The sequence below is a fragment of the Tyto alba genome, unplaced genomic scaffold (assembly GCF_018691265.1).
Source record: "Tyto alba isolate M040663 unplaced genomic scaffold, T.alba_DEE_v4.0 Super-Scaffold_2, whole genome shotgun sequence".
Classification (NCBI taxonomy): domain Eukaryota; kingdom Metazoa; phylum Chordata; class Aves; order Strigiformes; family Tytonidae; genus Tyto; species Tyto alba.
Genome location: NW_024881282.1, coordinates 83,702,105 through 83,718,307, shown reverse-complemented (window position 1 = coordinate 83,718,307; position 16,203 = coordinate 83,702,105). Strand labels below are relative to the sequence as shown.

General features: G+C 38.2%; 1 protein-coding gene across 1 annotated transcript in view; it reads left to right on the top strand.

Moving 5' to 3' along the window:
- Positions 1–12: 12 nt before the first annotated feature.
- Positions 13–16,203, top strand: part of CDC123 (cell division cycle 123) — a 38,879-nt gene continuing 22,688 nt past the window's right edge. The window contains exons 1-6 of the mRNA XM_042791891.1: positions 13–185; positions 1,449–1,520; positions 3,610–3,664; positions 4,480–4,512; positions 8,044–8,139; positions 8,836–8,942. Coding sequence (XP_042647825.1) covers positions 112–185; positions 1,449–1,520; positions 3,610–3,664; positions 4,480–4,512; positions 8,044–8,139; positions 8,836–8,942 — 437 coding nt within the window. The 5' untranslated portion in view covers positions 13–111. The remainder of the gene's footprint in view (positions 186–1,448; positions 1,521–3,609; positions 3,665–4,479; positions 4,513–8,043; positions 8,140–8,835; positions 8,943–16,203) is intronic.

Below are 16,203 nucleotides of genomic sequence, written 5' to 3'. Positions count from 1 at the left end.
CGCCGCTAATGGCGGGCCGGGTGGCGCCGAGAGCGACGGGGCGGTGGGGTGGGAGGTTCCGGGCGGAGCGGGAGCTTCCGGGAGCACAGTCGGGCCGGGTCCGGGTTGAGGATGAAGAAGGAGCAGGTGGTGCATTGCCAGTTCTCCGTGTGGTACCCGCTGTTCCGCGCTGTCACCATCCGCAGGTGAGGGGAGCGGTGCGGGGCTGGGGGCCGGTGGGGCCTGGTGGTGTGGGGCTGCGCGGGGTGTAGGCCCGGGCGCGGCGAAGGGCTGGGAGAAGCGGGTGTGGGGCTGAAGACGGGCGGGTGTGTTGGGTTGGGTTGGAAGTGGGTTTGTGTTGGGACAGGGTGAGATCTAGGGGAACTGCGTGGGGCAGAGTGGGGGTGGAGGTGGGGAAGGCTTGATCGAGCTGGGCGTCTCATCCGTGCACCCCGAGGGGGTGTTTGGGGTAGGCCAGGCACCCCGAGGGGGTGTTTGGGGCAGGCCGGGCACCCCGAGGGGGTGTTTGGGGCAGGCCGGGCACCCCGAGGGGGTGTTTGGGGCAGGCCGGGCACCCCGAGGGGGTGTTTGGGGGTGTTTGGGGCAGGCCGGGCACCCCGAGGGGGTGTTTGGGGGTGTTTGGGGCAGGCCGGGCACCCCGAGGGGGTGTTTGGGGCACGCTGTTTCTATAGCTGACCCCTGTGCTCCCTGCTGTTCTGGTGGGACCCCGCACTGAGCACCGCTGATAGCCACATCACTGCTGTTCCCACCTGGTTGCTCCAAAAAGCTGAGGCTGAATACACCCAAGCCAAGTGGCTGGCTTCGTGTTTTGCTGTGTTTCTGGAAGCTGGAGCAAAGTCAGTGGTTTTTAAGGTGCTGCTGCAGGTCACCAGGTGGTTATGAGAACTACCAGTAACTCAGGAAAGTCAAGCTCAGGGCAGTTGCGTTGTTGGATCAAAAAGCGCTGACATCAGGCTTTTAGTAATCAAAGCATTTAATCTTTGATGATTTTTGCTGTTTAGAACATGCATATTTTTGGTAGCTTTAGTGATAGTCCTTCATTTTTGGAACATTCAGGTGGTATAGGCAAATTTTGGTTTGGATGTCAGACGGGAAACCTTTAGTTTGAGCAACATGTTGTCTCCTCACTGGCCACACGCTTTCATTGAATTTCTTAGAGCTTTGAATGAGTGGGGCATTTTTGTGCATTTTATCTAAAATTTTTGCCTCTTTCTCCTCTACTTCCCTGGAGAGAAAATGAGCATTGCTTTTGGGAAAGGAAGAGAGGGGAGAAAGAGAAATGTTATGGTTTTTGTTTTTTTTTTTTTTTTTCAGTGTTAGAGAATAAAACATACTGTTATTGAGGTATACTCGATTAAAAACCAAATTCTTTTTATTCAACTTTTGTTATTATTTTAACAAGTAATATTAATAATAAATTATTAAAGAAATTCTCCTGTTTCTTCCAGTGTTATACTTCCCCTACCAGAGAATGTGAAAGAATATTTGCTGGATGATGGAACACTTGTGGTTTCTGGAAGGTAAAGAGTGTTTTCCCCCCACCCTCCAAATATTAATACTATTTTATACGCACAGCACTGTTTTGTATACACAGATTATATTTTGCATAATGAGTTTTTTTAATTTGACCCGTCTGGCTGCAGTAAACCTCTTACTGTATGAGCATGTCAATGGACTGTTGCTGCTAGTAGAACTTGACTTGCTGGTGCTTGATGCGGATCCTAAAATCCATTTAATACACTTGAATCTAGACCAAGTAGGGGCAGTTCTTTCATTCTGTACTTGCAGAGTCCACCAGTCTCTCGGGTGCACGGTCAGCTGGTTTGTGGTTTGGTTGCTTTGGTACAGTTAGCTCCAGTTCAGAGGCTTGACCCATCCCATGCCACTCACATGCCTGCTGCCTTAGCCAGGGGTGAAGTGACATTACCTGAGTTTAATTCTTAATAAAATAAGCTATATGTAGAATCTTAGTGATTATTGAGTTTGTATAATCATTTGCATATTTATAATCAGTGCATATGACAGGGCCGTATGTCTTGTATGTTATACTTATGCCAAGATTTTTGGATGGAGAAGAATGAGGTGGATAGATATAAGAAACAGTTGGTAAGAACCCAATTTTTGTTCTTTGTTTTCTGCTCAGAATCTCACTGTATGGCTTCCTTGTAAAATGATTATTGCATCCATACATCTTGTTGGTGATCAGACTCAGAAATCAGTCCACACTCCATCATTTCCCAACTGGTAGTTTGCCTCACACAGAGCAACCAGTTAGGCTGTGAGTGTAAGGGAGCTATGTCTAATTTTTCAGGAATCAATTTGTGTGAAATTGAAGGTGTTTAAACACCGTGTAAAGATGAAAGGTTGTCTTCTTTTTTTTTTTTTTTTTTTTTAATAAAAGGCATCCAGAAAATTATAATTGTTTTTTAAACCATTTTGGATAAGAAGTAATACTGTCACCTGCTTTTGCAGAACTGTGCAATTTATTTAGCAGCAGCCATTTATTTTTTAATAAGCCTTCAGAAAAGCTGAAACAGAGTTTGATGCTATACAGCTGTTATACAAACAATTTCTCTTGTCTTCAATGGAATAATAGAGAGCTCTACAATTGACTTAAATTATATATTTTTAAGATGTTTCCAATTTAAAATCCCTTTTAGAAACCATTTTTTCTCTGAGTTGAACTTTCTTAGCTAAAACTAAATGTGATCTTCTTGCTATCAAGGCCAAGATTGCTTTTAATCTTCAGTGAACCTCTAGATGTCAAAAACTGAATTGATAATTTAATCCCTACGGAAGTTCATTAAGGGACTGCAGAGGCTTAGCTTGTTGAAGAGTTGACTTTTGGCAGGGATGTACATTTGCATTTAACCTGTTTGCTACTCTGACTTGCTGTGAATAAGTCTTCTTCAAGAGCTTGGTCTTTTCCTTTAAGATCTTCACACTCAGTTATATTGGCTAAAGAACTTCAAAAGTCACCTAAAACTTCAAGGGAATATTTGCAGTCAAGTGCTTTCTCCCAGATATTCTAGTGTTTAAAACAGCAGATTTCACCTGTGTAGAAAAAGGAACTTTACAGGAAGAAGCTAATGACTGTGTATCCACTTTCTGTAGGATCTTCTTTCCTATGTGCGGAGTGTGAGGACATTTCCTTTTCAGAACCAGAAATTCACAGGTCAACATCTGAAACTCAAGTTTTATAAGTTTTTACTTGGAAAAGGAGTATGGAGGCAAAGCATAATTTAAATTGAACGTGTTTAAAAGAAAAGGTTTGTTTAATTTTGCTTCCGTCAGAGTACAGTAAAGTTGGAAAATAATGATTCAAAGGGTGTTGAAAAGCTTCAATTATGACATTTTCAGAGCCGAAACTGATCTTCTACTTTGAAAGAAGCAAAGTGTTTTGGGTAGGGCCCAAGTCTAATGCCAGAGTGCTTGGTCTTCAGTTTTCTGTACTGTCTTGCTCTGATTTTACTCTGCCAGGGGTTTTGATGCCTAATCTTACAAAAGCATTTTGAGATCAACAGCTGCTAGATGTTGTGGAAATTTAATGTATATGGTCAAGTCAAACTCCAGTGCTTAATTTTTTTTCCTGGTAATTTTTTGTTTTAGAGAAGATCCACCAAGTCATGCTCAGGAGGGGAGCGATGATGCAGAGGAAATACAGGTCAGTATAAAATGCAACTTAATGTCAAGTCTCTTGGGAAAAATACAAATGTGTAACCTTTTCTGCATAATTTATAGGTGAGGAGAGTACTTCACAAAAATAATAATCACATGGTAGTTGCCTTGAAAAACCTAAAACCATCATTATTTGTACTGTGACATATGTGCTCTTTCACAGGAGACTTTTTTTTTTTATTTTATTTTTTGATAATTACATTTGTAATAATGAGTAGGGAATATTGAAGCATGTTGAAATTTAACTTAATGCTGTTTAATGCCCTGAAAAATTAGAAGGAAGACTACATTCAGAGGAGATTCAAGAAATTCAAGTTATTTCAAGAAACAATTAAAGTTTCTGAGGACATAATAGCTCAGAAGGGTATTCTAGAAGAGAAACACTGAAAAATGTTGTCAGTGCAAGGTGACAAGGTACAGAAAGGAAATGAAAAAAGAAATATAAGTGAAACTAATGGATCATGGGTGTAAGGGTGGAAGCGCTGGAGCTGGACATAAGCTTTAGACAGGGAAGACTGAGTTCTGAAATGTCCAAGTTTGTGGTATAAATCACAATTAAGATATATGGGTGTCATCTTTTATCCCAACTTTAGAGTAGTACTTCTGCTGAATATACAGTACTTTTCCTGTCTTAATTTACAGCCGTAATAATTAGAGGATGGTGATAATATGCTACAGGAGCTCCAGGGCAATGATTTGATCTACTGGTTGTAAGAAGCTGTATGAATTCTGTTGTTCTCGTAAATTATAAAGGATGTCTCAGGAAACCAGTAACCTTTGATTTGTGCTTATTTTTAACAGTGGTCGGATGATGAGAATACTACAACACTTAAGGTAAGATCCTGTCAAAGTCTAATGTGGGTTTGTCAGCAGCATCCTTCCTGCAAACCTGTGATATAAATTTGTTGCCAGTTAGAGATACATTTTTCAGACCATTCTAGACAGATGGTAGTGTAGATGTCTGTAACTTTAAAAAAGTTTTGCTGGCTTAATTTTATTTAACTAAAAATAAAATGCTTTTCTTTATCCCCAACAATCACACACTTGTTAGACTATAGGAAATGAACTGAAGTACGGCTCTAAATATAGCTGTCTTTCATTTTCACCACTTTGAATATCTCCCAGTTACTTAATCAGACTGGATGCAGAAGAAATGAAGCCCCTGCAGCTCAATTTTCACAGCTCTTCTCTTACACCTGTGCCATTATTTCTTTCTAAGTGCATTTCTTTGTCATCCTCTTTTTTTTTTTTTTTTTTCTTTTTTCCCCTGTCTTTCTGCCATTCTTGCACTGTGCCTCTCTTAGAATCAGCATCATGATGGATACGAACCAGGCTTTCTTGACCTTTTTTTACATCTTTGTTGAAACTTGCTGTTGCCCTATCAGTGTTAGAGTTGATACATTTGTGTCACTTGTCTGCCATTGATACTATTACTTCAGTCCTGTTAGCTCCCTAATGCTCAAGGTAGTGTTGAATGGCTCACACTGAATTAGGTGCAATATAAGCACAGCTCTGCTTTGAGTTGTGCTTATGCTAGCACAGATTTTATAGCCTAGATTTTAAAACTAATACGTGCCATATTTCCACACACTAATAGCTTCAGTTCAAATATCTAAGCTTTCATAAAGTAGATGCCTTAAATTGTAAATTATTCAGAACAAGGATTTTGGTATCCATCTTTTACAAAGCTCATGTTAATGTTGCTAAAGAAATAATATCAGACTTCTGAATCAGGTTTCATTATAGTGTACAACACAATAAGGAAATATATAATCAAGAGGTATGATACCCATTAGAAGGGTATAGGCCAAGTGCCTTCAGTTTATCTAGGTAAGCACTGTGTAGAGGTTGCAGCTTTACAACTGACATTTTACCAGACCTGGGTGGGATGGAGTTAACTTTCAGCTGTGGGCTGAACAGTGCTTAGAGAGCATCAAGGCTTTCTCTTTTCCCAGTCTGCCCCATGCCCCTCCCCAGTGACTAGGCTAGAGGTGGGCAAGAGAAGGAGAGGGGACAGAGCCAGGACAGCTGATTCAAACTCTCTGAAGGGATATTGCATACCATATAGCATCATGCTCATTAATAAAAGCAGGGGTAGAGAAAGGTGTTTTGGCCTCCAAAGTGGCTCTTGTTCAGAGACTGGTAGGGCTTTGTTTTTTACCAAACCTGGAACTTTGAAAATGGTTGATAATGAACATGGTTTGTGCCTGTGGCTAGTGCCTACAAAAATACACCTATGTTTAGACAAAGAGGCTCTAAAAGTAGAATTTCACAATGAGCTCCTTACCATCTTGTAAATTTGGTAGGTGATTGCTCTTAAGACTCCATCCATGGCAAACACATTTTCTCTGCCTGAAAACTGGACTGCTCTGAGGCCAGTGAGTGAATGGAAATAGTCTTGTGCTTTTAAGCGTTGCCTGTTACCACTTTGACAGCAATGAAGAGAGGGAAGCAGCAGCCTATGTAGAGTACAGAAGGGTGGGGAGCTGCATCTGGAGTTACCGCAAGAGATAAGAATGTAGTAGTGATGTGGCAGCTGAACAGGGAGACACTGGGGAATTTAATGGGTAGAGAATAGTAGTACTGGCTGGAGACTGCTATTGTACATTCACTGTCAGCCTCGGGCATTTGTATCTTACTAACAATAAATCCCAGGTTATAATTCTCTGTTGGTTTCTTGTCTCAGGGAGCAATAAGGTGGGCTGTGGCTGTGATTACTCTGATTTGATGACCTGCCTGAGTCATCATGTAGAACTTGTTTCCTTTGCCCCTTCTATATTCTGAAGAATAATTAGAATATAGGGTTATAGAAAATTCTGTGTTTAAAAAAATGTGCATTAATATTGATGATTGCGAAGTTAGGCATTCAGAATTTAGGAGATGTTAGAATCTCACCTGTTTATGCAGCCTCAGAGCTATTCTCCTGTGTATAATTCTTCACTTGTATTAATCAAATGACATGATGATAACATTTCCCCAGGGAGGCTTAGTATGTGCAGGTATTACATATATAGTATGGCTCCTGACTTCTGTCAAAACAAGAGGAGATTGGATCAGAATTCAGTGGATGAAGAGTTTCAGTTCTTGCAGGAACAATTTCTAGAATCGACTGAAGCTCTAAAAGTAAAGTAAAATAAGAGAAGTGCTTTTTCAATTTTTCAAATGTAGTTTCCCATGGAGACTAGGTAACATACTAAGGAAAGATTCAGAATGTTTAAAGTTCAGTCTGGGTCACTGTGCTAAAATGTGAGAGGTTTTTTTTAAGTGTTTGCATTTGAGGGGGCTGCAGAAAGGAGATGCCAGAATGTATGAACTTTTTTTGATCACTTGTGTGGCTGAGAGGGCTTTGTTTTTTTAGAGACATCAATTAGCTCTAGCCTAGAAGTTATCTTTGAGTTGAGTTGAAAAATACTTGGGCACAAAGAGTGTTCTTATACAATTTTTACTATAAATTCTATTACATGAAAAATCTTTGACATATGCCTGAAATCCTTTCGTATTATTTTAAAGGTCAGCAATCTGTTTTTTATTATTGCACCTAATTCTGAGTGGAGTTTATAGAATTCTGAGGAGGTTTTTTTCACCTCTCATGTTTCCAACATTGACAATGTTCTTTACAAGACAAGGTTTTCTAGTCCAACCCATACCTTCGCAGTGTGTCTGTCCTCTAGTTTGATGCAACGTATTGAAAGGAGTTACTTTAAGAGCTGATTAGTTAAAGTATTACTAACAATAACAACATTTTGTTAAACTGAAGCTTAAATGAGGTGGTGTCACTCAAATTGCTTATGAATTGATTTATTTACTTTTGCTCTCTTACTGTGCTCCTAAAAGCAACTAGAGAGCTATTACAAAACAGAACTGATCTCTTTCTGCCTTTTAATACTATGGCAGAATGCTACAATATTTGTATTTTAGAATTTTTAAAGAGATGCTTAATTCTAAACAAACTATTTTTGAATGTTTGTTTGGTCTAAAATCTTCTTGGATCTTATTTATATACAATACCAACAAGTATAAAACAACAGCAATGTATTTAAGGTCTGTTTGACTTGCACATTTGCCAACTGTTGCAGCTTTCATGATGAACTTTATGAAGTTTCAGGTTTTCATCAATTCATGAACTCTTGCTAGCAATGAGAGTGAGAACTGGAAACGTATTTTCAATTTTATCTGGTTAAAAGAATGTCAGGGTTGATTCTGATTTATTTCTACAAATACATTATTTTTATGGGGTTCTTGGTTCCTGATTTTGGACATGTTTGTTCCTTCTATAACATGTATTTCTAATGGTATTTAGAAGATGGTTACATTTCACTGTTAAATATATTGAAATTTATATTTTTGTTGTTGTTCTTTGTTCAGGCACCAGAATTTCCTGAGTTCACAGCTAAAGTTCAAGAAGCAATAAGTTCCTTGGGTGGCAGTGTTTTTCCTAAACTTAACTGGAGTGCTCCAAGGGTAAGAATGCTGACTCCCAAAACTTGCAACAGATGTTACCGTAAGGATTTTTTGTTTGTTTTATATTAATGCGTTGGAAAGTAGAAGAGACTAGTGGTTCTGATGAAGGAAGATGTGATAAACAAGGTTTCAGTGAAGTATGATAGAGCAGATTGTTGTGGTGGATTAGAGCTGGATGGTGAGGCTGATGCAAGACAGCACTGGTTGGCTTACATAAAACCCTGTGTCCTTGTCACAGATAACAGTACAGTGGTCAGACTTGTCTCATGTAGGATACTAGTTGAAAACTTTGCCTGGGATAAATATTAAAACCCCCACATTTTTAAAAAAAGCAATAAACTTCCCTCTAGGTATTTTTAGATACTCTTAACTATACTCTAAGGAGGGGTGCACCCAAATTTTTTTGTATCATATTCTTAAGAGAAACTTGTGTTCAGTGGAGCATCCCAAGAAAATGCCTTGAATCAGTAAGGCAAAAACTTTGTTTTTTTAATGGATTTGCTCTGCTTTCAACAAGAGTATTCACAAGAAAAGCAATAACTATTGTGTCTCTAATAATAGCTAATGAAGTTTTCCTCAAAATAAAAAAATAATTTTCTGTATTTCAAATGTGGCATAATATTTAGACAGATCTGCAGCTTGCATTCCTTTCTGCTAGTAAAGGTGCATTTTTGGACAATCTCCTTTTTTGCTTAGGATGCCTACTGGATAGCAATGAACAGCTCTCTGAAATGTAAAGCTCTCAGTGATATCTTCCTCCTCTTCAAGAGTTCAGACTTCATTACTCGTGACCTCACTCAGCCGTAAGTAGATTTCTAGTAGACAAACTTATTTCTACCCAGTCAAAAAAACCCCAACCCTCTGAGGGTAAATTTTCAGTTCTTTTGAAAGATCTTACTCTTTACTGTACAGCATCAATAAATATCTGATACAAAAATACATATTTGTATATAAAAATTGTTCAGGTATGGTAATACAAGTTTCAGGTACAGTAATAAGTTAGTTGGGTTTTGAAGCTCTCCCCACGCCTTCCCTCCTTCATCTCCCTCCACCATGCAAGAATAAATGCCGTGTCCAATTTAGTGCAGAGAATTGCAAGGTAAATTATCTTCATTGTTACTGTGAGTGAGTCTTTCCTAGTAAACCAGAATTGTTTACCTAGCTTCAGTCAACAAGAGAGGAGCAGCCACCATTTTATTATATTAATTCTCTTGTTTGTGGTATGCTAATGAATGAAAAGCAAAACAGGAAGACATGATGTTAAAGTAGTACATGCAAAATGGCAGTATGGACTAAGGTAATTTTTACTGAGTTGATTTCCAGAACAAGTGATGTTTTAATCCTGGGGGTTTTTTGCCTTTCCACTCCTCTTGGCATTTACTTGTTGCTACCCACCTTATTGTTGCCACTTCTCGTGGTAACACAGCTTGACTTTACTATGTCCCTTTCAAATTTTAAAGCTGTTGAAGTTTGTGTGACTGCCTGGAAGATACCTGAGACTTCTGATAGCATAATCCTAGAGCTCCTTCTGAGCCCAAGTTCTTGTAGCTCTTGAACAAATGCATTCCAGGAACTGTGGCTAGGGATAACACTTACAGATAAAATTACATATATGATGTGCTTGGGATTTATTTTATCTGTTCACATGATGAGAGTACTTAATTGTATAGAAACAGTTTTCTCCTGTAGTACCTGCTTCTGATTCATGTTACTCATTTCTAAAATACAGCCTTTTTCTGAAAGAAAATAAAACTACTATAATTTAATTTGCTTGTTACTATTATTACTATTATTCTTTTCAGGAATGCAGAATTTCAAAGAAAAAGGTCAATCCATGGCTTGGTATCTGAGAGAGTGTTTACCAGTAATTATTCAATGTTTATTTATATTACTACAGTATTTAGGAGACTCAATCTTGGCCCTTGTTCTAGGTGCTTTATAGAGGGTTACCAAGCATGATAGTCCTGTGGTTAAGTAGCTTATGACTGGATAAGAATTGTCTTGTCTAAAATACAAAACCAGTTGCATTAATGCTGTGCAACTGCCTTCTTTTTTATTGCTGCAACTTTAATAACACTCTCTTCCCCCCAGTTTGTTGGTACATTAAAGAAATGATAGGTAGCAACATCCTCATCCTTATCTCTCTGCATTTATGGAGTGCTAGCAATGCTGCCAGTCCAATTCTGATGCTAGATTTTACATTATGTCTAACCTACAACATTATGAGGTGCAGGGGAAGAGACTGAGGGGGAGGGGAGAAGATGTTGGAGTGAGAAGACAGTTTGGAAAATATGTTGGACTAAGGAAACAATTGTGAACATTGAGAATTCATGATTCTGGGGCCAAAGAGAATGAAACGGGTGGGGGAAATGAGAAATCTATAGTTTACATTTCATAGGTGAGTGAATAGTGATTCTTGGAACACTTTGGTGCCTTACCAAGGAGCTTTTTTTCATGATCTCCCCTAATGGGAGGTGAGGTGACTCAGCCAGATGTCTTGAGGATGGTTTGCTCAGAGGGTTGAGCATTAACATTTAATGTGTCCTTTGTTGTGACTGCTTTCAGGTCTGAGTCTTATGGGTCTGAAAAGAACTGTACACTTTGTGTCATCCTTCTGTGAATATTAAATAATACAGTTTTTCTCTTCTACTATCCTCATGTATAAAGAGGTTCAGCAAAAAGTACCCTGAGCTCCTTGGAGAATTCCTGTTTGGTTAACCACTTTCTAATGAGTTTGGGACACAAGTGTTTATCAAGCACCACTTGAATTTAGAAGATGTGGCAACTCTGTGTGTGAATTTGTGCTCCCAGTTTATGCCAATTTTATGGTAGAATGAGTTGGTTTGACCACCTTCAACTGAGACTGAAACCAGTGCATCTTTTGTCAGGTTTTATCTTGTCTCAGGTAAAGTTAGTGCCTCAGCTATTCACCTTTTCCTCTGCAGACAGCACTGACTTAGTGATAGAGGTAATGAATGCATTTGAGCTCCTGTGTTGTGAGGTTTCACAGCATGGGTGTTAACTTGAACCATCAGTAATTTCACCTCAAGTTCACACTAAGAACGGTAGTGGCTGAGCAGCCTGTAGCAGGCACGCTGTCTTCTACTGATCCTGCTATAGAAGAATAACCTCTAGCAGAAAGGCAACACTTCAAATTGCAGTACTCCAATCCATTTAGACTCCTTTTCCAGAGTGGTAAGACCACACACCCTGCTGGATAGCACAGCTCAGCTAGTGGGTGGTAAATAAGCAACTCTTGTGGCATGATTGTGGATCTTCACCTAATCTAAAGGTTAAGTTTAATTTGGGAAGTGTTGTATCTATTTCCCTTCCTATAAAGTCTAATCTAATGTAAGTATAAATTTGGGATATGTTTGTTTGTTTGTTTTTGTCAGAACAGGCTTTGTTGTTTTGGTAAGGTAGAGTTAATATGGGCAGTGCAGCCTTGCAGTTTCCATAAATTTGAATGTAAGATGTACTTGCGACTAGGGGAATGTGTGTAATGTGTAAAATCGTTTTGGTCTCTATGTATCTTATATTTCATTAATATGTTGTACTTGATTAAAACACATACTATTGTCCAGTCTGTGCATGGTATTTCTAAATTACGAAGTTATTTGTACAAAATGTCCCCAACCAAACAGTGAAATGATTATTGCTGAATCAGAACAGTGGTCTTCCTTAATTATACTGTTGATTAGCTGCCAGTTCCCTAGTCCTTAGCAAGCAGAAATTAAAAATGTAGCTGGCATAAGAACCTGAAGTTCTGAACAAATGAAAAATAGAAACATAATATATCCAAATCCATTGGAAGGGCTATTCAGAGGGAGCATAAATGCACTATATTTCTATTTCTTTCACTGATACTCAGTATGGTCTAAATTTTTTTGCCTTGCATAAGTAACAGCTGAAATGCTGTATACCCTTTTTTGTTTAGTTTTTCTTTTCTGTTCAATTGTATTAACTTAAAAATCCACTTAATGGGTCATAATATGGAAAAGGTTTTGCAATGGGAATTTGAAGATCTGTTTCTTAATCCAGCTTTGCCAGTGATGTGGGACTTAAGGCAAACCACTTTCTTTGCCTCTTCCTTCCTCTCTCATTTTCTATATGCTTACCTGTTATTGATCTATACATTGTTCAGGTCAGGGAACTGCCCCTGATGTAATTCTCAACTGTCTCAAGTTCTGAGAAAACTTCAGCTATGCAGTACTTCAATACAAACCATTAAAAAATATGGCCTTAGTGCAAATATACTGGGCATGAGTAGATAAGCTTTGACTATTTTAAATGTTTAGATTCTCTCATGATGTTGACACTTTGTTTAGCTGAAAAGTTCACAGTAATGAGTTAACTTTCCTCCTTGTTAATTTTGTATAAATTAACAAAGACTTCAGAGTGATGCGCTCATTAATGTAGAGTCGATGTTTCTGCTTCAAAATAATCATTGCATTTTACTTAGCTGAGTTCACAAAAAAACTTGTGGGTGGTGTGATCCTTAACTTTTCAGGTTTTAATGTAGGCTTACAAAAACTTAGTGTTGTGGATATGTGATTTAAAGAAAATCCCTTTTTAATTGGGATTTCTATTAAGTGGTTAAAACTCCTCTTTTGAACAAAAATCCTTTTAAAGTCCTGTTGAGTGTATTGGTTTAGAACACAGTTTTCTTCTTTATTGTTAGAATGTGTGGACTATATTTTGTTAAGACATGGTTGCCCACCTTGAGAATGGTATAAATATTAGCAATAGTTCTAATTATACGATAATGCCCTTTCAATTATAAGATAAGGTGGTTGTTACATCATGCTTGTTAATAAACATTGGAAATTTTGTCAAACTTTGGGTTTCATTCCTGTTGTACAGAGCAATATTGTATGTTTTAAATCTGCAGATGCTACTATTGGGATTTTGAACGCTAAAGTGTTCTTGTTTTTCCAGTTTAATAATCAAAACGATAGAGGTGAGATAAGTTCAACCATATTGAAAAGCAGCCTAATGCAGAGGACATCTTTTGCAGCGATTGCCATTTGATTTATTATAGAGGGGCAGTATGAGTCACATGCAGGAATGACAGTTTTCTGATGTGCGCTTCCGTGTTGTAAATTGACTCTCAGTATTTTATTGGGCAAGCTGTTGCTTTGGTCCTGTTACTTCCAGAAGTTCATTAACCTAAACTTTTCAAGAGGCTGGTTAGGCAGGTGAAGTAGGGTCTAAAAGTAGCCACTCAACCCTGCCAAAGCCAAGGAAACAAAGTGAAGGGACCATCTATGCCACATTTAGTAGGTATTTTTTACCTACTAGCTTAACAGAGCAGGTGAAACAACTCCCACTGGGCCAAGGAAAAGTTTTCAAATGTATTAATGTTCAAGATAGAAAGGAACGTGAGGGGAGATGCATCTTTTTTTTTTATTTAGGTGTTTATAAGGGGGCTTGATTAAAATTTAAGTGTTTGTTTGTGAGAACAGTTGAGAGAGTCTACTTTTGAGTGAAGTTTAGCCAATCAGGCTCCTAAGCACACTTTAAAACCTAGCAGATGTTTCAGACCTTTTTGTTTTTAAACTAGCATTCTGGATACATTTTTTGATACCAAACTTAATGCTTCTAAATATTGAATTACAAATATAAAGAAATTATAATTTTTTTTCTGAGATTTGGAGGAATAACAGCCTGTGTTCTCCTAACAGAACATAGGAGGCAGTGTTGGCTCATAAAGATGTGACTTGGCACTCAGGATACCTTTTTACAAGAACAGAAGCTGTTGGTTTAGGCTTTAGTATAACCTACTCCAAGGTAGGCAGTTCTACACGAGAGGATGTAGAAAGTAAGGCCTTTGATTTTTTTTTTTTTCTTAAGGTTTTATTCACATCCCATTTTTCCTCGCAATTTCCAGTGTAGTACAAGATCCTCTTTTGAATGGTGTGTGAATTTTCTATTTCTTTTAGTCCTTTAAGTTCCAGCAAGGTTCGGTATTCAAGAAATAAAGATGCAGTTCAAAGGCTGTTAGAAGTTTCTTCTTGATTTTTTTTTTTAAATTCAGGTTTTAAAATAAACTATGAGATAATAGCAGGGGAACTGTCAGAAGCAAAGTAACTTTTAGAAGTTTCATTATATTCATAATACTTTATTATCCACAGAATAATCTCAGTGATTTGCAAATGAGCTCATGGTTATCTTAGTAGGATAGGTACTGGAGGTCTTAGAAACCTTCTTAAATTGCTTTCTCACTGTTGAAAACTGAACTGCATAATGTCTTCATCTCACGTGACCTGTTGTCAGGTATATGCATTTGGAGATGAACACGCAGCTGCTACATATGAAGAGACCTTGATGCTTCTGTTCTTGACATCCAAGTATAAATCTGTAAACAAGTTGTTGACCACAGCACAAGGCCTATAAACAGTAGAGTTTAATTCCTTTACCCTTAGTAGTATTCAAAATGACAATTTTCAAAGGCTTCAGAAAAGAGCCCACACATCTCTCAATTTTGGGTTCCTGAAGTCTTTCTTACTGTTCTTTCAAGTACTTCCAAACATGAATAGGATGCAAATTAAAGAAATCCCACTTAGCCTTCTGCTTCTTACAATCAAAAGGCCATACATAATAGATGAATTCAGCTTGGTCTGAACAATTAATGCTTCAATAAGTTTGTAAAAAATACAAAATTGCAACTACCTCAAGTCGCCCAAAGTTTACCTCGCCCCCAAAAAGGGGTGTTAGTAATATCCTTTTGTTGACAGAAACTTATTATACTATTTAGAATGAAAACGAGACTACAGAAAACTGAGTTTAATTTTGTCTTTTGCTGTGTTCTCCCATATTTTCCTCATTTGTACTCAGTCCTGTGTCATTAAGGCTCAAGAAAAATAACGTTACTGCATCTTGCAATATTTTTGTCTGTATTCATCATTTTGCCTGTTTGCTTGATCTGGCAGCAGTACCTGAGCAGTCTGTGTGGCTTGGGGTGGCATCCAAAGATTTAATTTTCTGACTTACAAGGAAAGAGGAAGTATATTTCACCACATAGTTCTCACCCAAAATATTTGAGGGTTGAGCAGGGGATAATTTTGATTGTTTATAAGGCTATATTTGACTGCTGGAAAAGACTGCATGTTACTGGAATTAAGCTGATTTCAGGTACCCTGATCTCAGATATGGAAGTCTGTGAGAAGTAATACAGGTCCTAGTGTGCAGGGACTGTAAAATTCCACGTGCTGTACTTCAGATGCCTTTTTATATGTAGTTTATGATTGTTGGGGGTGAGGGTGGATATTTTCTTGAACACGGCAGGCATATATGCTAGTAAGAGAGGAATTTTGAGTCTAGCAAAACTGCAGGCTCTCATGAAATTTTCTATTGCCTTGACAGATCTTAAATTGTGGGGAATATGACATTACAGATATGTATGATCTCTTTGGTTACACTACTTCTAGAAACCATGCCTGCTATCACCCTTCTTTTCTGTGTGTAGTGGATATTAAAACCTAAACTAAAATGTGTGAAATTTATTTCTCCTGGCAGCATACTGAATGAACTCTTATGATAGCTCATCGCTTCAAACCAAAGGCTGGGCAGCCTTGTCTTACAGATGCAGTGCTTAAATTTGAGATGTTAGACTTTTGGATTGCTTAACTTAAGTTCAGTGCCAAAGGGAGATAGTATAAATGCTGCCATTTAAGACTATTGCTCAACGGTGACCCTTTACACAGTTCTGTGCATCAAAGTAGTCTGTTGCCAGTAAGGTCAGGGAGTACACTTGGAAGAAAAATGCATGTTCTTTTGTTAATTCCCTTTGAAAGTTACAGGACTTATTGCAAGGTTTGCTGTAAAATGACAAAAAGGTAGATAGAAGTTGTCTTGGGTATACCTGCCTCCATTCTTCATAGTTCCTGAAAGGTGACACACACTGAGCTACTCACAAGGGACAAAACCTTGACATCTGCTTGTGGTTATAGAAATAGTTTTGTTTATTCCCACTCTCAAGAGATTTGTAAGAGTATTTCTTAAGGCTCTTAATTTAGAAAGATACCATGCTGTGGAATCAGAAGTGCCGAGTGGTGCTGTTTT